The sequence below is a fragment of the Bos taurus genome, chromosome 7, assembly GCF_002263795.3.
Source record: "Bos taurus isolate L1 Dominette 01449 registration number 42190680 breed Hereford chromosome 7, ARS-UCD2.0, whole genome shotgun sequence".
NCBI classification, from domain to species: domain Eukaryota; kingdom Metazoa; phylum Chordata; class Mammalia; order Artiodactyla; family Bovidae; genus Bos; species Bos taurus.
The window spans coordinates 2,760,598-2,780,720 of record NC_037334.1 but is presented as its reverse complement, the minus strand read 5'-3'; the positions used below and the strand labels follow the sequence as shown (position 1 = coordinate 2,780,720).

The window sequence follows — 20,123 nt, the reverse complement described above, 5'->3', positions numbered from 1 at the left end:
CTGAGGTTTAGAGTGCTCTTTTCAAACAGCATATTGTTTTCCTTTGTCTTCAGTTAGAACATTTGTGTCAGTATTCTTGGAGTTTGATTTGTAAGCTTAGAAATGGAAACGAATAAATAGCTAATACTATACTACTACACTAAAAGATGAGTTTTTATAGTAGCAGCAGCCATGGTCTCATAAACCAGTATTTACTTTATAGAATTTCCCTCATGGTTAGTGTGTTTGTGCCTCCCTGGCTGGTTCATAGAGAAGTCTGAGATCTAAATTTCTTTTCCTTTCATTAGGAGTTTGTTACAGGTAGATAACTGATTGGGAATGTATTAGTTCTTGAGTGGGTAGTGGATTCAGTGTTTATTATACTATTAAAAGCGTAAGCACTTTAAAAAAAGAGGGTGTTAATATCAAATAACTAAGGCTGTGATCCTACACTGGCCTCTGGTTGCCAATCCCTAACAGTGTCGGACTGTACCTGTACATAATACTTTGTGGGTATGTATAGATACCAGAAACCTCAAAGGTCTGTCTAGTCAAGGCTATGGTTTTTCCAGTGGTCATGTATGGATGTGAGAGTTGGACTGTGAAGAAAGCTGAGCGCCGAAGAATTGATGCTTTTGAACTGTGGTGTTGGAGAAGACTCTTGAGAGTCCCTTGGACTGCAAGGAGATCCAACCAGTGCATTCTGAAGGAGATCAGCCCTGGGTGTTCTTTGGAAGGAATGATGCTAAAGCTGAAACTCCAGTACTTTGGCCACCTCATGCGAAGAGTTGACTCATTGGAAAAGGCTCTGATGCTGGGAGGGATTGGGGGCAGGAGGAGAAAGGGACGACAGAGGATGAGATGGCTGGATGGCATCACTGACTCGATGGACATGAGTCTGAGTGAACTCCGGGAGTTGGTGATGGACAGGGAGGCCTGGCATACTGCAATTCATGGGGTCGCAAAGAGTCGGACACGACTGAGCGACTGAACTGAACTGACAGATACCAGAAACCTCACTCTGTACCTTTGTCAAATGTTATTAATATTTTAAGAGAATATGACACATTACTTTATGGTAGTCAATTTGAAAAATTTTGACAATTTGGCCAGTTCCTAGAAAACTATTATCAAAAGTAACACAGGAGAATTAGACAACTCCAACAGTTCTAAACCTTTTAAGTAAGTTGAACCGCAGTAAATCATTTTTCTCAGAAAGATCTAAGCCCAGTGACTTTCCTGGTAAATTATATTAAATATTTTAGAAATAAATTAATCCATGTTCATGGAGATTCTTCTAGAGAATAGAAGGAGAAACACTCTGCAGATGGTTTTCTGTAGGTAACATATCATGGACACCAAAATATGACAAGGACTGTACCAAGAATTAAAATTACAGGTCAGTTTATTATAGCTGTCAAAGGAAAACCCTAGACAAAATATTAGCAAACTGAATTTAGCAATATATCCAGAAGATAATACACTGTGATAAGGTTGTACTCCCGTATTGCAGGGCTTATGTAGCTTCAGAAACAAAGCAGATCAATGCAAAGCATGAAACGTAAGAAGGAATAACAGATTACGTGGATATCAACTCAGAAAATCTAAAAGATCAATTAGACTTAGTATAAGAATTGAGAAAATTGCCATGTAAAAAGTCAATATGTGAAAAACATATATTTCCATATAGTAGCAGCATAGTTGGAAAATGAAATTATAAAAGATTTACAGCATTGTTAAAAGTATGATCTTTCCATTTCCAAGTAAAATAAAGATGTTTAAGACATTAGTGGGGGGAAATGGTTAAACATTTTTGAGAGAGAGAGTAAAACATGCCTAAAGAAATAGATGGAAATCTATGGAAGACTCAGATATATTCACATCCAGTCAAAATCTAACAAATGTTTTTCTTTGGATAGTTGAAAATTGAGCAGCAGATTCCAAAGGTCAAGTAGAGCCAACATGCTCTTGAAAAAGAATTATCATAAAGATACTGGGGTTACAATACAGGGATAGTTATCAGATCAAAGGAACAGAATAGTGAACTCACAGTCAGACCTGTGAATAAATGAACTTCCAACTCTGCCGCCATCCCCACCACTTTTGTTTTTAATCCGGTGAGCTTGTATAGGCAATGGAGAAAGGATGGTCTTTTTAATATGTTTTCAACATTTAATCATAAAAAAAAATTGCATAGGTAACTGGAACAGCACTTAAAAAGAAACTCCAGGTAGGTTAGAGACCAGAGTATGAAAGGAAAACCATAAAACCTCAGATGATGACATAGATTATCTAATGGCTTCAGGGTAAAGGAAGTCTTAAACGGAACAACGGAACAATATCCTGTATTCGACTGCATTAAAACTAAATTTGGGGGCTTCCCTGGCGGTCCAGTGGTTAAGAATCTGTGCTTCCACTGCAAGGGGCACAGGTTTGACCCGTTGTTGGGGAACTAAGATCCTACAAGCTGTGTGGTGAAACCAAATAAACAAACAGATTTAAAACAAAAACTTGAGTGAAAAGGCAAGTGACGCAGATGGGAACAGTATTCGCAAGCTGCATCATTTGTCAGATTTCTAGCACTCGAGCACATAAAGAGATCTGGGTAATAAATAAAGGGCAGACAGAAAACGCTATTGAAAATCAGCTGAAACACTTGAGAGTACCACCACAGGAGTGCAAACAGTAATGGCCCAAAGACTGAAAATGCTGCTCCACTTTCTGAGTCCTGAGTGCCATGCAAGAGGGAGCCAAGGGGATACGACTTCCCTCCCACCCGACTGGCCACAGTTGGCACGCTGGGCATAGACCAGAGGGTGGAGGCTCAAGATTGCTTCTGCACTGCAGGTGGGAGGGCACCCCTCCCCGAGCGGGCCTGTGGAGAGCGTTAATGTCAGATAACTGTGGCTGGGGTCCTGCACTGCCCTTTGGGTGCCCACCTAGACAGGCTGAGGAACCAATGCCTCAGGACCCTGAAGTTCTCCCAGAGTAGTGTGTACACTGAAGTCTCTGGCAATGTCTTCTCCTGGAACAACAGGCATGGATCAGTGGGAGAATATATAGGTAAACTGCGGTCACTCGGTGAGAAGGAGGTAGGGTTTTCCAGGCCACATAGCTAGCCAGGATCTAGAGAAATTTCCAGTTCTCTTGCTTCACCATTTAGTCCTTCCTCCCCAGTGCTGCATCTTGACTTAGATAGCATCTCTGACCCTGTGTATCCCCCTCTGTCCCCAGAGCCCTCGGTGGTGTTCGCCAAGGAGCAGCCGGCACGCAGTGAAGTGCAGGCCGTGGCAGGGTCGAGTGCCACGCTGAGCTGCGAGGTGGCCCAGGCCCAGACGGAGGTGACATGGTACAAGGATGGGAAGAAGCTGAGTTCGAGCTCGAAAGTGCGTGTGGAAGCCAAGGGCTGCACCCGGAAGCTGGTGGTGCAGCAGGCGGGCAAGGCGGACGCCGGGGAGTACAGCTGCGAGGCCGGGGGCCAGAAGGTCTCCTTCCGCCTGGACGTCGCAGGTCAGTTATTTGAGAGGATCTTTTGGAGACGATGTGACTGACTTACAGCCATGACAAGATCTTTTCATTGCATTTAACCTCTTCATATCTCCCACTTCCCACCTCCCATTCTCGTGCTCATGGCTGATCCCAGGGACGCTGGGTGGGAATGGTGTGTGTGTGAGGAGGGGGGGCCTCTCTTGTGCACCCCAAGTGGTGTTTCCATGTTGTAATGTTCCAGCTGATCTTTGGTGCCCAGGACCCTGGCTCCATCTGGCCCTTGGGGTCTCAAGTGGGCCACATGTCTCTCACCTTGGGAAATGTGAAAGTACTTTTTGGATGTTTTAGCAATGTCCAAATTCTCTCACCCAGCGTTGTATGAGGATTCTCCCTAATCAGAGATGTGTGTAGTTTTTTGAACCTGATAAGAGGATTTCAGCCACATAATCATGCTTGGCATTACCTCAAGTCTGAATTTATGTTAGTTGTTATGGGACACTCTTTCTTTCTTGCACATTGTTGTAGAAGTTATCTGTCCATCTAAATGTTGCAAAATCTAGGTTTCTGTTCTGTTGCAACGTCTGTGCAAAGTAAACCAAGAGAAGAGGATTGGTGCCTTTGACATGCGCCTCTGAGATATGGTACATTCTTTTAAAAGCAAATTTTGGTTTTCTTTTGCCTCCAGTTAGTACATTCTGTGTCAGGATTCCCTTTGGAGCTTGATTTATAAATTTAGAAATGGAGAGTAGTAAGGAGCTTTCGCTACACCAATAGGCCTTCCTAAAGATGAGGCACTGTAGTAGCAGTACTGACTGGTAGAGCAGCATTTGTTTCATAGCATTTCCTAAGGACGCGTGTCTTTCTGTACCTTCTGAGCTGGTTCACAGAGATGTCTGCAGACTACCTTTAGTTTCCTTTTGTTAAGAGAGGTTAACTTCAAACAGAGGTGGGCTGTGGCCCTGCCTTGACTCCTAAGTGCCACCACGTAACAGTTTGATATTGTATTAGTATATACTGATTCATAGGTATATTATCAGTTCAGTTAGTATAAATTCAGTCACTCAGTTGTGTCCGACTCTTTGCGACCCCATGAATCGCAGCACGCCAGGCCTCCCTGTCCATCACCAACTCCTGGAGTTCACTCAAACTCACGTCCATTGAGTCGGTAATGCCATCCAGCCATCTCATCCTCTGTCGTCCCCTTCTCCTCTGCCCCCAATCCCTCCCAGTATCAGAGTCTTTTCCAATGAGTCAACTTAGATACCAAGAAATCCACTGTGAATCATTTTGACATTATTATAATCAAAACCTGATATTATTTCACACAAGTAAACTTGAAAAGTTTTGAAATATTGGCCAATTCTTAGAAAACTATATCAAAACTTACACAAGAAGAAATAAACGTGAACAGTCTTATAATGTTTTAGATAAATGGAACCATAATAAAATAATCTCATAGAACAAGATTAAGCTCAGTGGCTGTACTGGCAAATTATATGAAATATTCTGGAAAACTATTTCCTATTCACGGAGATTCTTTAAGAAAATGGAAAAGGGATATATATGTGTGTGTGTCTATTTATATGTGTGTGTGTGTGTGTATAACACTCTTTAACTCATTTTATGTAGCTACCATAGTATTGATACCCAAATCTGACAAAGTATAAAGAATTGAAATTACAGGTCAATCTTTTATCGATGTCAATGTCAAAATCCTATACAAAATATTGGCAAAGTGAATGGAGCAATACGTGAAGATCTTAATCCAGGAATGCAATTGTTCAACATCAGAACATTAGAAAAATCAATCTATAACATTAAGAAGCTAAAAGAGAAAAAGCATATTCCTGCCTTTAAAAGTACAGAATAAAAGTACTTGAAAAAATGTTTACATCCTATCTAGATTGAGTTTTATAAAATACAGCATACATTCATTTTGATAACTTCTTACTGAACTAGTAATAAACGGATAGATCCTTAATTTGATACAGAGTACTAAAGAAAACGACATCAAACATCACACTTGCAGAGAAACCTTGAAAGCTTTCCTTTTCACTGGAGCATTTCAAGGGGCTCCACTATCACAACTTATGTCCAATATTGTAGAGACTGTCAGGAAAAATATAAAGTAAAATTTAGGTAAAGCAAAAAGTGGAGTTCCTAGATGATAACATTATTAATGCAGAGAGTAGAAAGAATTTTTAAAGTTAGTAAGAAAGTTAAGAATAATCGCCACATACAAAATACACAGAAAACGCCTCTAAGTTGATGTACTAGCAACTGAGAGTCAGAAAATAATATTTTAAGACAGTTACCATAGCATCAAAAGCATCATGCTTCTAATTCCATGTCTAATAAAATTTGTTTAAGGCTTCCAAGAGAGGATATTAAACATTTTAGGGAGGCAGTGAAGATCTAAATGAATGGTGAGCTATGCATGGAAGGCATGAAGGTGTCCATTCCTACTCAAAACCCTGGAGGAGGAAATGGCATCCCAGTCCAGGCATTCTTGCCTGGAGAACTCCATGGGCAGAGGAGCCTGGCCAGCTACAGTCCTTGGGGTTGCAAGAGTTGGACACAACTGAACACGTACCACCAATCAAAATCCAAAGGGAAGTTCTTCTGTGTGTCTGTCAAAACTGACAAGTTGATTCCGAGGGCCAGGTGGAACGGAAGCACTCGTAAAATGAGAGCCTTTGATCTGCAAGATATCAAACATTATAAAATTACAGTAGTGAACAGCTGGGTTTCAGTGCAGGAATAAATACAAAGAAATAGAATAGTGAGCTCTGAAACAGCCCTGCATTTAACCAAACTCTCCCATCCCTTTTCTGTTTTCTATGTAGTGCTAGTGTGTAGTGTAGAGAGAGAGAGTAATTTTTTCATAAACTGTGCAAATGCCATATAACCATATATATATATGTGTGTGTATATATATTTATATCTGTTCCTCTATAATAAAAATTGACGTCTCTCTCACAGCACACATGGACACCAACTCCCGGTGGGTTAGAGACTCCAATATAAAAGTTTGGAGAAGGCAATGGCACCCCACTCCAGTACTCTTGCCTGGAAAATCCCATGGATGGAGGAGCCTGGTGGGCTGCAGTCCATGGGGTCGCTAGAGTCGGACACAACTGAGCGACTTCACTTTCACTTTTCACTTTCCTGCATTGGAGAAGGAAATGGCAACCCATTCCAGTGTTCTTGCCTGGAGAATCCCAGGAACAGGGCAGCCTGGTGGGCTGCCATCTATGGGGTCGCACAGAGTCGGACACAACTGAAGTGACTTAGCAGCAATGACCTGATGGTAATAAAAGATTTAAGCAGTATATAAATGTATTAATCACAAAGGATACATTTTTTAAAATTAATTAGTTTTAATTGGAGTATACTTCCTTTACAATATTGTGGTGGTTTTGCCATACATCGACATGAATCAGCCACGGGTGCACATGTGTCTCCCCATCCTGAACCACACTCCCACCTCCCTCCCCACCCCATCTCTCTGGGTTGTCCCAGAGCCGTCGGCTTTGAGTGCCCTGCTTCATGCATCGAACTTGCACTGGTTATCTGTTTTACATATGGTAATGTACGTGTTTCAATGCTGTTCTCTCAAATCTTCCCACCCTCACCTTCTCCCACTGAGTCCAAAAGTCTTTACTTTACATCCGTGTCTTTTGCTGCCTTGCATATAGGATCGTTGTTATCATCTTTCTAAATTCCACATACATGCATCAATATACTGTATTGGTGTTTCTCTTTCTGACTTACTTCCACTCTGTGTAACAGGCTCCAGTTTCATCCACCTAATTAGAACTGACTCAAATGCGTTCCTTTTTATAGCTGAATAATATTCCACTGTGTGTATGTACCACATCTTCCTTATCTGTTCATCTGCCAGTGGAGATCTAGGTTGCTTCCATGTCCTCGGATCAGTTCAGTCACTCAGCTGTGTCCAACTCTTTGTGACCCCATGGACTGCAGCACTCCAGGCTTCCCTGTCCATCACCAATTCCCAGACCTTGCTCAATCTCATGTCCATCGAGTCGGTGATGCCATCCAACCATCTCATCCTCTGTCGTCCCCTTCTCATCCTGGCTTCAATCTTTCCCAGCATCAGGGTCTTTTCCAGTGAGTCAGTTCTTTGCATCAGGTGTCCTGGCTGTTGTAAACAGTGCTTCAGTGAACACTGGGGTACACATATCTCTTTCAGTTCTGGTTTCCTCAGTGTGTATGCCCAGCAGTGGGATTGCTAGGTCATATGGCAGTTCTATTCCCAGTTTTTTAAGGAATCTTCATACTTTTCTCCATAGTGGCTGTACTAGTTTGCATTCCCACCAACAGTGTAAGAGGGTTCCACAAAGGACATTTGACGTACTTGCCTGTGTTAAAACTGAGAACTTTATGTCAACAGAAGACACACAAAAGATAAGGAAGCAAGTGACAAAGATGGAGAAAATATTTACACAGCCATAACTGTGAAGGTTCTAATATAAATATATGAAGAGCTCCTGAAAATGAAGAAGGAAAAGACAGACAATGCTACTGATAACTCGGTAAACGTCTGGCAGTGATCCTGAAGAAGGGCAGACTCCAAAAGCCAAAAAGATGAGAAATGGTGCTTCACTTTGTAAGCCGTTAGGACTGTGCAAAGGAAAGCTCAGGAAGTACAACCATGCTCCCTACTGGCTTGCCACCAGTTGATGACACTGAGAGGATGGAGCCTCAGGAACGCTCATGCACTGTGGGTAGGAGAGTTCTCTGTGTGAGAAAGACTGCATTATCTAGGAAGGTTGAAGGGCATGTGCATCCTGATCCCACATTTCCTTTCCTAGAGGAATCTGTGCAGGGAAGAAATCTTTCCCAGAGCCCCCAGTTGGAGCAGGACGCACGGAATGTATAGATCAATTGTGGGCACTTATGGGACAACACAGAGCCTGGAGCAGGGCCCAGCCCCCTTCCTACCTGCCCAGCCCTTCTTTCCATACTGCTGCATTCCTGACTTAGATGGCGTCTCTGAGCCTGTGCATCCTTCCTTGTCTGCAGAGCCTATGGTGGTGTTTGCCAAGGAGCAGCCGGCACGCAGTGAAGTGCAGGCCAAGGCAGGCGCCCGCACCACACTGAGCTGCGAGGTGGCCCAGGCCCAGATGGAGGTGACGTGGTACAAGGATGGGAAGAAGCTGAGTTCGAGCTCGAAAGTGCATGTGGAGGCCAAGGGCTGCACCCGGCAGCTGGTGGTGCAGCAGGCGGGCAAGGCAGACGCCGGGGAGTACAGCTGCGAGGCCGGGGGCCAGAAGGTCTCCTTCCACCTGGATGTCACAGGTGGGTGCCAAGGCTGGGTGGGGGGGTGTGAGTGCGGGGGATGCTGGGTCCTCTGCTGGGTTCTCCACGGATGCAGTCAGCTCCAGGGCTCTGTCTCCCCGCAAGGCCCTTGAGTGGCAGGACGCCTGCCAGAGCCCCGAGTCCAGGACACTCTTGACATCTGCTCCCCCAGATTCCCGCTTCTCTCCGCCACATCCATACCTTTCCCAGTGTGAAACCTGCCACAGAGGCTTTCTCAGCCATCTGCAGGCTGCTGAAATGGCCATTCTCTGTCTGTGGTCAGCAGGGGGCACTATTCCCATATTAAGTCTTCCTGGGCAGCTGTGGAGCCCTGCTCTGGGGCACTTCTGGCCTTGAACACCCCTGCCTTCACTGGGTCTGGCGCCCCGTCTCGGCTCGGGCCCCTGACGGTCCAGCTGTATTTAGGTCAGCCTGTTGTGTTGGCCTCTGCTCAGATGCCCATTCTGTCCTGGGCCTGAGCCAAGCCGGTATATTGCCTGCTTGCTCCTGTCCCTCCTGCTCCTGGTGACATCACTGGGTTTCGGAGTCCTGAGCTCAGTGACCCTGTCTCTGTCCCCAGCTGTGGTCCTGGCATCTGATCCTGCAGCCAGCATGGTCTTTTCAGGCGGTCCCCTGGATCAGGCCTCACAGGAACCCTCTTAGGCCCCCTCCCAGGGCCTCCCTCTCCCCCTTCTCGGCCCTGGCCTTTCCCCTGCTGCTGGAGGCACTCAGGCTATTTCACAGTCTCAGTCTTTGCCTGGCCTCTCCCCTCCCCACAGGGGGTTCCTCTACTGAGCTTGTCCTCCTCTGCTGCCCTTCCTGGCCCCGCTCCACCCTGCCCTTCTGGAATGCTGGCCGAGCCCCAGGCTGCATCAGGGTCATTATGTGCCCCGCTTTCCCTGCCTTAGCTGCTCGTGGGGCCCAGCGCCCCTTGGGGTGGGGCAGGGATCCTGGACTCTGAGCTCTTGGTGGACAGAGCTTGTGGCCCCCAGGCCTGTGGTCCCAGGTGGCTCCTCCTCACTGCCCTGTGCTGCCCCTGGGAGCCTGGATGGTGCCTGGCAGGCGGAGTGTGGCCCTGAGGCGTTCCTCGCTGGCTTGCTCAGAAGAGAGGCCGGGGTGGAGAGGTGGACAGCCTAGGCAGTTTAATTTCAAGTCTCCCACGGCGTGGCCTGGAGGGGGCTGGTATTCAGGTCAAGGGTGAGAGGGTCCCCTGTCTAATGCTCCTGTGTTATCCCCCTGCCCAGAGCCGGAGTTTGAGCCCCCGGCCCCAGAGAAACCCAGACGCAGGGAACCGCTGGTGGTCAGGGAACACGAGGACATCATCCTGACAGCCACTCTGGCCACGCCGTCTGTGGCCACGGTGACGTGGTTCAAAGATGGTGTGGAGATTCGCCGCAGCAAGCGGCACGAGATGGCCAGCCTAGGGGACACCCACACCCTGACCATGCGTGGGGCACAGACCCTGGACAGCGCTGTCTACAGCTGCCGCGTGGGCACAGAGGGGCAGGACTTCCCGGTACAGGTGGAAGGTGAGCAGCTCCATGGGGTGGTCCTCTGGGAACCCCTTGTTGGCAGCATCCTGGAGTGGAGACTGGGTGCGGCTCCGGGCGTGCAACCAGGCGGCTCGGAGCTGGTCCCGCGGCCTGAACCCTGCCAGGCTGACGTCCCCTCCCCTCCCCTAGAGGTGGCTGCCAAGTTTTGCCGCCCCCTGGAGCCCGTGAGCGGGGATCTGGGCGGCACGGTGACGCTGGTCTGTGAGCTGAGCCCTGCGCAGGCTGAGGTGGTGTGGCGCCGCGGAAGCACGCAACTCCGGGCCGGCAAACGCTTCCAGATGGCGGCTGCGGGGCCTCGGCGCTCGCTCACGGTGTCGGGCCTGCGGGCAGAGGATGCAGGGGAGTACGTGTGTGAGAGCCGCGACGACCACACCAGCGCCATGCTCACTGTTATCGGTATGCGTGTGCCAGGTCTGCGGGCTGAGTCTCCGGGGAGGGTGGGTAGCTCGGCAGAGCATTCTTGGGAGGCTTCCTGGAAGAGGTGTCCTTCCGCGGAGTCTGCAAGAGGGGGAGGCCCCGCCTATCCTGTCTGTATCTCAAGTGGAGCCCCTGTCCACAGTACCCCGTGTGGTCAAGTTCACGTCTGGGCTGAGTGCGGTGGTTGCGGAGGAGGGGAGCGAGGCCACTTTCCAGTGCGTGGTGACCCCCAGCGACGTGGCGGTCACATGGTTCCGAGACGGTGTCCAACTACAGTCCAGCGAGAAGTTTCTCATCTCGCAGAAGGGTGCCAGCCACAGCCTGACCATCTTAAGCCTGGCCCTGGAGGATGCCGGCCAGGTCACTGCGCAGGCTGAGGGCATCCAGTCCACGGCTGCCCTCCGGGTCCGAGGTGAGCTTGTGGAGCGGCAGGGAGGGCGCCACAGCTTCTTATACCAGCTTCTCCTAGTGAGCTGGTTCCCAGGTGGCTGTACTGATACACCCTGCTGCCAGCCTGGATCCAGAGCCTTGGGCTGACTTCAGAGGATGTGGGTTTATCAGCTGCAGAGTGGGACCATGGGGCCAGGCACCTGCTCTGAAGGGGAGATGGTAAACTCTTGCAGTGCACACCTGGAGGGAGAGTGGGCAGAGGTCGTGATCCAGGGGGTCTTCCTAGGGAAAGGACACTTGCTGAGCCCAGAGGTGGGAGAGATGGCAAGGTGGGCAAGCATATGCAGGGGATGGGGATGCGCTTGGCTCACTGAAGCCAGGTTGTGTGGGGAGAACCAGAACTTTACCCCAGGGGAGCCAAGCCATCTCATGCGGAAGGGAGTTAAATGGGCAGATTCACTTCTGCCCATGGCACAACCTGAGTCTGGGAGGAGGACTCAAAACATTTCTCTTCTTTAATGTGGTGCACCCAGGGCCTAGTTGAACAGGGTGCAGCTGGTCTGGGGGCTCGGAGTCTGCCTGTCTCAAGAGCTCTCTGTGTCCCTATGCTTCTGCTCACCAGCCGCACTGAGGAGTTTCAGGCTCTTGTGGGCATGGCAGGAGGGTGTTCAGAAGAGGGGAGCAGTATGTGGGAGGGGGACTGGGCAAGAAGAAGCCCTCCTGAAGTGTGGTTGTGGTGCTCAGTCGCTCAGTCGTGTCCGACTCCCTGTGACCCCGTGGACGGTAGCCTGTCAGGCTTCTTTGTCCATGGGATTCTCCAGGCAAAAATACTGGAGTGGGTTGCCATGCCTTCCTCCAGCTGAAGTGCTGTTATTCACCCATAAAATCATACCTGCGCACACGTGCAGCTGAGCGCTGAGAATGGCCAAGGTCTTCCCTAGCTCGGAGTCAGAATGTGGTGGAGGGCAGGTCTGCTGGCTAGGGGTCAGGGGCCGGGTCCCTCTGCCTTGCTTTTCCGAGAGTAAACAGTGGCTCTGGTGATCTCCTTCTCTCATGACTGCAGAGGCTCCAGTGTTGTTCAGAAAGAAGCTGGAGCCACAGACCGTGGAGGAGCGGAGCTCAGTGACCATGGAGGTGGAGCTGACTCGGCCGTGGCCGGAGGTCAAGTGGACACGCAATGCTGTAGCACTCGCGTCGGGCGAGAAAGTGGAGATCCACGCCGAGGGTGCACGCCACCGTCTGGTTCTCCACGGTGTGGGTTTCGCTGACCGTGGCTTCTACGGCTGCGAGACACCAGACGACAAGACACAGGCCAAGCTGACTGTGGAAAGTGAGCAGCTAGGCGAGCTTGGTCCAAGGGTTGAGCATTGAGGAGGTAGAGAGGGTAGGAGGAGAGGGACCTCCGTCTGGGGGCAGAGCCTTGGGAAAGGGGGAAAAGGGAAGAAGACCCTGCACTTGGCAGGGGCCGGGGAGGAGGGGAAGGGAGTGAGGGGCGGGGAGGCCTCCCCCACAGGGCACCGTGAGGCTCCCTGGGGTCATGACAAGGGCTGGCCCGAGGGTCAGGGTCTTGCTGCAGTGGCTCATCCTTCCCCTTATTTGTCCCGTAGTGCGCCAGGTCCGGCTCGTGCGGGGCCTGCAGGCCGTGGAGGCGCAGGAGCAGGGCACGGCCACTATGGAAGTAGAGCTGTCCCACGCTGACGTGGAGGGCAACTGGACTCGAGATGGTCTTCGGCTCCAGCCAGGACCCAACTGCCAGCTGGCGGTGCACGGCCCCACACACACCCTCACGCTGTCACGGCTGCAGCGGCAGGACGGTGGCTTGGTGGCCTTCAGGGCGGAGGGCGTGCACACCTCTGCTCATCTGGTGGTCACTGGTGGGTGCTTATGGGTGGGGCAGCACTCACTCCAAGGTGCCTGCCCCTGTCCCTACGGTGCCAGGGAGGCAGGTGGGGCATCGTAGGGGAGGGGACTCGTTCCTAAAACCAGCTGAGTGACTCCAGCCAGTTCAGACTCTGCCCCGCACGGAGGCCCTGCTTCTCAGCACTTCCCTCCTGTCTTCCCAGAGCTGCCTGTGAAGTTCGTCCGCCCTCTGCAGGACGTGGTGGCCACAGAGAAGGAAAAGGTGGCCCTGGACTGTGAGCTCTCACGCCCCAATGTGGATGTGCGCTGGTTGAAGGTGCCCGCAAACTCCTCTGCCCCCTCTTGCCTCTCACCAGGGGTGGGCAAGTGTCAGACCGCTCTGCTGGGCAGTACCAGCCCTTGACTCGGCCTCGTTCCTTCACAGGACAACGTGGAGCTGCGGGTAAGCAAGACCATGGGCATGATGGCCCAGGGGGCCTGCAGGAGTCTCGTCATTTACCGATGTGAGCTCGGAGACCAGGGCGTGTATGTGTGCGATGCCCACGATGCTCAGAGCTCGGCCTCCCTGAAGGTGCAAGGTGAGGGCTGGGCGGGTGGCTGCAAGGACCTTCTGGCCCCCTACTGCGACCCCCAGCAAGTGCTTGGCCCTCTAGTTCTGCCCTTGTGCCCAGCCTGTACCCCGTCAGCAAGCTGGGCCAGGGGTGGCGGTCAGATAGGACGCCTGTGCCTCGGGGTGTAGCAGGGCCTGCTCTGTGCCCCAGGCCGGAATGTGCAGATCGTGAGGCCTCTGGAGGATGTGGAAGTGGTGGAGAAAGAGGGCGCCACCTTCTCCTGTGAGGTCTCCCACGATGAGGTGCCTGCGCAGTGGTTCTGGGAGGGCAGTAAGCTGCGGCCCAGTGACAACGTGAGGATCCGCCAGGAAGGTGAGACGGGGACAGTGGGGGGCCAAAGCAGGGGTCCTCCCCACTTCCTGCCCCCAGGCCACCCCTCCCCATCCCCGGGCCACCCTGCCCTTTAGTCCTGAGTGGGCTTTGTCCCCAGGAAGGACATACACTCTCATCTATCGGAGAGTCCTGGTGGAAGATGCAGGGGAAATCAAGTTTGTAGCGGAAAATGCAGAATCGCGAGCCCAGCTCCTAGTAAAAGGTAATGGGAGCCCCGAACAAGGCATGGGCTGGACAGTGTCTGTGTGGACAAGTACATGTGCTGAGTCTTACGGGGCTGGAAGGCCCGCTGTCTTTGTCCTGGGGTCCCTCCCGGAATGAGGTTAGAAATGACCCAGGAGGAGGGAAATGGGTATTCCCTCCTCAGCAGGAAGAAAGTGGACTAGAGGAGGCAGTCTTGCGGTCTCCTTCTTTGTTGAACATGTAGTTACCAGTAAATTCTCCCTCCTGGGACCTCAGCAAATGCTGGAGAGAAAGGGTGTGAGGCCCGGCAGGAGGTGAGCGTACAAGCCTTTTGTCTGGTGAACTTGGTGACAGTCAAGGTGACGGTGGGGCAGGAGGGAGAAAGGGCCTGGGAACAGGCTGCAGGTAGGGGCCCGGGTATTGGATACGTATGGAGGGGACAGGGTGCAGAGGATTCGGGGTGTGCAGGGTGAGGGTAAGGCCGTGTGGCGAGGGGATGGATGGGATGTCTGGGTGGGGCAGGCACGCACATGCCAAGGGCCCCCTGGATAAGTCCTTGTGGTCAGAGGTGAGCAGCACGTCCCAGGCCAGCCTGAGGGTGAGACTCTGCTGCGCTGCCCGCTGGCTCTGGCGGGCGGGTCGCTGGGCTCTTTTTAGCCTGAGCATGGGGTCCCAGGTTGGCTGGTGGGAAGATGCACAGCCCAAGCACCCCGTCCTGGGGGTTTGGGCTCACTGTGCCCACTCTGACCCCGCGGGCTATACTCCCAGAGCTGCCTGTGTCCATCCTCCGCCCGCTGCGGGATAAGATCGCCATGGAGAAGCACCGCGGCGTGCTTGAGTGCCAGATGTCCAGGGCCAGTGCCCAGGTGCGGTGGTTCAAGGGTAGCGTGGAGCTCCATCCCGGAGCCAAGTACGAGATGGTCAGTGACGGCCTCTACCGCAAGCTGGTCATCAACGCCGTCCAGCCCGAGGACGAGGACACCTACACGTGTGATGCCGGCGATGTGAAGACCAGTGCACAGTTCTTCGTAGAAGGTTTGGGCGGGGCCGGGTGGAAGCTGTTCCTTTTTTCCCCAGGAGAAGGGTTGTGGCCTTTGGCACTTGGAGGCTCGGGCTTCCCAGGTAGCGCTAGTGGTAAAGAACCGCCTGCCAGTGCAGGAGACATAAGAGGCCTGGGTTCGGTCCCTGGGTGGGGAAGATCCCCTGGAGGAGGGCAGGGCAACCCACTCCAGTATTCCTGCCTGGAGAATACCATGGACGGAGGAGCCTGGTAGGCTACAGTCCATAGGGTTGCATAAAGCTGAACACAACTCTGAGAAGGGCCTGATTGGTGGCCTCAGGGTGCTCCCAAGAGGATGTGACTGTGCTCGAGAGAGTCTGTTCCCAGGAGCAGGGCCTGCAGAGGTGCAGGGGCGGGGCTCACGACCCTCCCGTGGGACTGCCCCACTGACTGGCCCTCATCCACAGAGCAGTCCATCGTGGTCGTGCGGGGCCTGCAGGATGTGACGGTGATGGAGCCGGCGCCCGCCTGGTTCGAGTGTGAGACCTCCATCCCCTCAGTGCGGCCCGCCAAGTGGCTCCTGGGGAAGACGGTGCTGCAGGCGGGGCCTGACGTGGGGATAGAGCAGGAGGGCACGGTGCATCGGCTGACGCTGCGGCGCACCTACTCCACCATGACGGGGCCGGTGCACTTCACCATCGGCAAATCGCGCTCCACCGCCTCCCTGGTGGTCTCTGGTGAGAGGGTGCTGCCCAGTGGCTCGGCTGAGGGTGGACAGGGCCTGGGGGGCGGGGGTTCCGGCCTCGTGGTCTGGCCCACTTTATGCCTGCTTCCCTCTTTGCTTTCCCACGGCAGACATTCCTGTGGTGCTCACACGGCCCCTGGAGCCCAAGGTGGGGCGGGAGATGCAGTCCGTCGTCCTGTCCTGTGACTTCAAGCCTCCCCCCAAGGCTGTGCAGTGGTACAAGGAGGAGACGCCCCTGGCGCCATCCAGCAAGTTCAAGATGAGGCTGGAGGGCCACATGGCGGAGCTGCGTGTCCTGCGGCTCACCCCTGACGACGCTGGGGTCTACCGGTGCCAGGCTGGCAGCGCCCAGAGCAGCGCGGAGGTCACTGTGGAAGGTAGAGAGAGGGGGCGTGGGCCCCAGAGGGTCTCTAGGAGGTCACTGTGGAAGGTAGAGAGAGAGGGGCGTGGGCCCCAGAGGGTCTCTAGGAGGTCACTGTGGAAGGTAGAGAGAGAGGGGCGTGGGCCCCGGGGGGTCTCTAGGAGGTCACTGTGGAAGGTAGAGAGAGAGGGGCGTGGGCCCCAGGGGGTCTCTAGAGGAAGCAGCAGAGGCGATCATGCTGACGCCACCTCATGCTCCCGGCAGAACGGAAGGTGACGGTGACGCAGCCGCTGGAGGACGTGGAGGTCGCGGAGGAGGGCCGTGCCTGCTTCTCCTGCGAGCTGTCCCACGAGGACGAAGAAGTGGACTGGTTGCTCAACGGGACACCGGTCTTTAACGACAGCTTCCATGAGATCACCCACGAGGGCCGCCGCCACACACTGGTGCTGAAGCGGGTCCGGCAGGCTGACAGGGGCACCGTGAGCATCTCCTCCCCCAAGGTTGCGGCCTCCGCCCACCTGGCGGTCAGAGGTGAGGTGGCTGTGTGTGGTCCGTGGGGACCCTTGGGACACGCACCCTTTACCCAGGGGGCCAGAGGCGGCAGTTGGTCCCCTGAGTCGCCCACGCTCTTCCTGCAGGGAAGCCGGTGGTGTTCCTGAAGGCGTTGGACGATGTGTCTGCAGAGGAGCGGGGCAGACTGACCTTGCAGTGCGAGGTTTCTGACCACCAAGCCCACGTGGTGTGGCGGAAGGACGGTGTGGAGTTGGGTCCCAGTGACAAGTACGACTTCCTACACACGGCGGGCACGCGAGGCCTCGTGGTGCACAGCCTGACTCGGGAGGATGCTGGCCTGTACACCTGCGACGTGGGCACTGATGAGACCCGTGCCCGTGTCAGCGTGCATGGTGCGTGCTGCGGCCAGCTGCAGATGTGGGGCCAGGGCACCGGGGCGTGGCTCTGGGCGTGCCTGTGCTCAGGGCACCCACCCACTTCAGAGGCCAGGGTCTGCTCTGCTGAACCTGGGGAGATCAGGGCAGACTCCTGAAGGAGTGGCCTCGACAGAAGGCCCAGGTGCAGGCAGGTGGTCCATGGATAACAGACAACAGAGCAAAGCCTGGGAGATAGACTGGCCCTGCTTGATCAAGTCCCAGGGGCTAAAGGATTCAGCGGAGGCTGGAAGCTTCCCTCTGCACCTGGGGATGTGTGGGCAGGCACAGGAGCCCCAGAGGGAGGCGTCAGGAGGGTGGTGCATGGGAGAGGCTGTGATGTCAGGCAGGGGATGCCCCCGGAGGACGCCCAGGCCATGGCACCGCCTGGTGAAGGTGGCTGTGGGCAGGTCACCTTTCTCTTCCCAGGCTCCTTCCTGTCTGGGCATGGTTCTGGCGGGTCCCCGAGGTCCCGTGTATGTCTGTCCTGACTCCACTCCCTGAGTCCTTTCCCCTCTCATGTGTTTGGCAGGCGTGTTGCCCAGTGACCCCCTGGCTGGTCCCTGATGGTCTGGCCAGTTTGTGATGAGACAGGAAGGGGAAGGGTGGTGTGGTGGGTTTGTCTTAGAGCTGGATTCCCCTGCATTTGGGGGAGCTGTTCTTTTTAATGGAGCGTGTAAGCTGGTGGCAACTGGGTGGTGCTTATTCTCGCCACGTTATTCTCTAGCAAATGTGAAGGGAGTCATCCTGGTCGCCACTCACAGCCATCAGCCATCTGACTTCCAGGGTGTGGCCAGCGGGAGGCCGAGAGAACCCTTGCTGAGAGAGGCAGGAGGCCTCCTGGGAGCGGGGCTGGAGAGGGGGGTATGCGGGTCACCCAGGGGCGTGCCCCCTCCTGGGGTCTGCCTGAGGCTGCTGTCGGTTGATGGTGCCTGTCTCGTGGGGCGTGACAGCTGTCTCCCGTGGCCCGCAGAGCTGCACGTGGGCATCACCAAGAGGCTGAAGACAGTGGAGGTGCTGGAGGGCGAGAGCTGCAGCTTCGAGTGCATCCTGTCCCGTGAGGACACTGGCGACGTGGCTGAGTGGACAGTGAGCGGGAAAACAGTGGGCAGCTCTGGCCGCTTCTGTGCCACGCGCCAGGGCCGCAAGTACACTCTAGCTATCCGAGATGCCGTGCCAAGTGACGCTGGGGAGGTGGTCTTCTCTGTGCGGGGCCTCACCTCCAAGGCCTCGCTCATCGTCAAAGGTGGGTGAGTGATGGCAGCAGGGACTGACAGGCTGGGGCAGGTCAAGGGGGTGTGTCCAGGGGCTGCTTTGCGAGCTCCTGAGCCTGGGCTCTTCCCAGGAAGCCTGGAGCCGGGGTCCTGGGCTTGGAAGCTGCAAGGGTTTGTGTCTAGGCACTGCCTCCCCAGCCCCTGCTGAGCACCTAGAGGCATCTGTTGGAGTACTGGGGGGTTCTGGTCATCCAGAACTGCGTGGACGACCAGGATTACCCTTTAGGATGAGGTTCTGGAGCCTTTGGGCAGGAGCAGGGTTTGTAATCTTCAGTCCGTGGTTCAAATGCTGTGGTAGCTTCCAAGGTGTATGGCTCATGTTGGTAGTGAAATTGCCATTGAAATTTATGAGCTGCTACTTCCAGCATAAATACTTGGTGCCAGTGGGTGAAGCTCAGCTCATGGCCATGCTTTGAGTTACAGAGCTCTGAACAGTGATGATTCTATAGTCTAACAGCTCTTTCTCCCAGGGTCCTCCCCTGGCATTCCAGGACTCTGAGGTCCCTGGGCCTGAGGTTCCAGAGTTGGAAGTTTTAGAGCTGTGGGTTTTGTGGTCTCAACCTCCAGAGCTTGGTAGCTCTTGAACGCTTGCTTTGTCTTAACCCCAGGCATGGCTAGGGCCATGGTCATGGGTGGAGCTATGGCCAGGCCTTATCAGGCACCATATCTGTTCTTTTCAGAGAGGTCAGTTGACATCATGAAGCCACTGGAAGACCAGCAGGCCATGCTGGGTGAGGATGTGGTGCTGAGGTGTGAGCTGTCACGGGAGGGGACCCCGGTGCGCTGGTTGAAGGATGGGAAGGCCATCCGCAAGAGTCAGAAGTATGACCTGCTCACTGAAGGCACTCGGGCCTCGCTGGTCATCCATGCAGCCACACTCAAAGACTCGGGCAAATACACATGTGAGACGGAGTCTTCCAAAAGCACAGCCAGTCTCCAAGTGGAAGGTAAACCCCGTGAGAGCCTGGGGCTGCCCCCTGGGAGCCGTTCTGTCCCAGTTAGGAAGGGAGAGGCACCCAGCAGATAAGGGACTCACCCAGGTCCCTGAGGGTCTGTGGGTGGGCCAGGAGAACCACCTGTGATGGGAATGATTTCCCATCCTGAGGGCCTGCATGGCATCTGCACAGGCCTCACCCTCACATTCATTCTTGCCCCTCCACCAGAAAAGGCAAACCGGTTCACGGAGCCATTGGCTGACCTGCACGTGGAGGAGAAGGGCACAGCCACATTCACCTGCAAGACGGAGCGCCCCGCGGTCTCCGTGGCCTGGCGCAAGGGCCTCACGGAGCTGCAGGCCTCGGGGAAGCATGCGCCCAGCCAGGAGGGCCTGACCTTGCGGCTCACCATCAGTGCCCTGGAGAAGGCAGACAGTGACACCTACACCTGCGACATTGGCCAGGCCCAGTCCCAGGCGCGGCTCCTGGTGAAAGGTTAGGCCTGGGCACCGTGCTGTTGCTCGCATTTGCCCACTGATTTCAAGGCCTATGGTGTGCCCAGGTGTAAGCTTTGTCTAAAGTAGATTTGTAGGTGGGCAGTCAATGGCACCCCACTCCAGTACTGTTGCCTGGAAAATCCCACGGATGGAGGAGCCTGGTGGGATGCAGTCCATGGGGTCGCTAAGAGTCGGACATGACTGAGCGACTTCACTTTCACTTTTCACTTTCATGCATGGGAGAA

At 53.7% G+C, this 20,123-nt stretch overlaps 1 protein-coding gene across 1 annotated transcript in view; it reads left to right on the top strand.

Annotated features, from left to right (window-relative positions):
- OBSCN (obscurin, cytoskeletal calmodulin and titin-interacting RhoGEF) overlaps nt 1–20,123 on the top strand; it is a 234,361-nt gene that overhangs the window by 124,817 nt on the left and 89,421 nt on the right. The window contains 19 exon segments of the mRNA XM_059888870.1: nt 3,214–3,489; nt 8,518–8,793; nt 10,038–10,322; nt 10,476–10,742; nt 10,906–11,175; nt 12,217–12,483; nt 12,761–13,027; nt 13,217–13,329; nt 13,438–13,591; nt 13,775–13,936; nt 14,055–14,159; nt 14,909–15,175; nt 15,608–15,877; nt 15,996–16,262; nt 16,511–16,777; nt 16,885–17,151; nt 18,146–18,418; nt 19,127–19,393; nt 19,610–19,876. Coding sequence (XP_059744853.1) covers nt 3,214–3,489; nt 8,518–8,793; nt 10,038–10,322; nt 10,476–10,742; nt 10,906–11,175; nt 12,217–12,483; nt 12,761–13,027; nt 13,217–13,329; nt 13,438–13,591; nt 13,775–13,936; nt 14,055–14,159; nt 14,909–15,175; nt 15,608–15,877; nt 15,996–16,262; nt 16,511–16,777; nt 16,885–17,151; nt 18,146–18,418; nt 19,127–19,393; nt 19,610–19,876 — 4,587 coding nt within the window.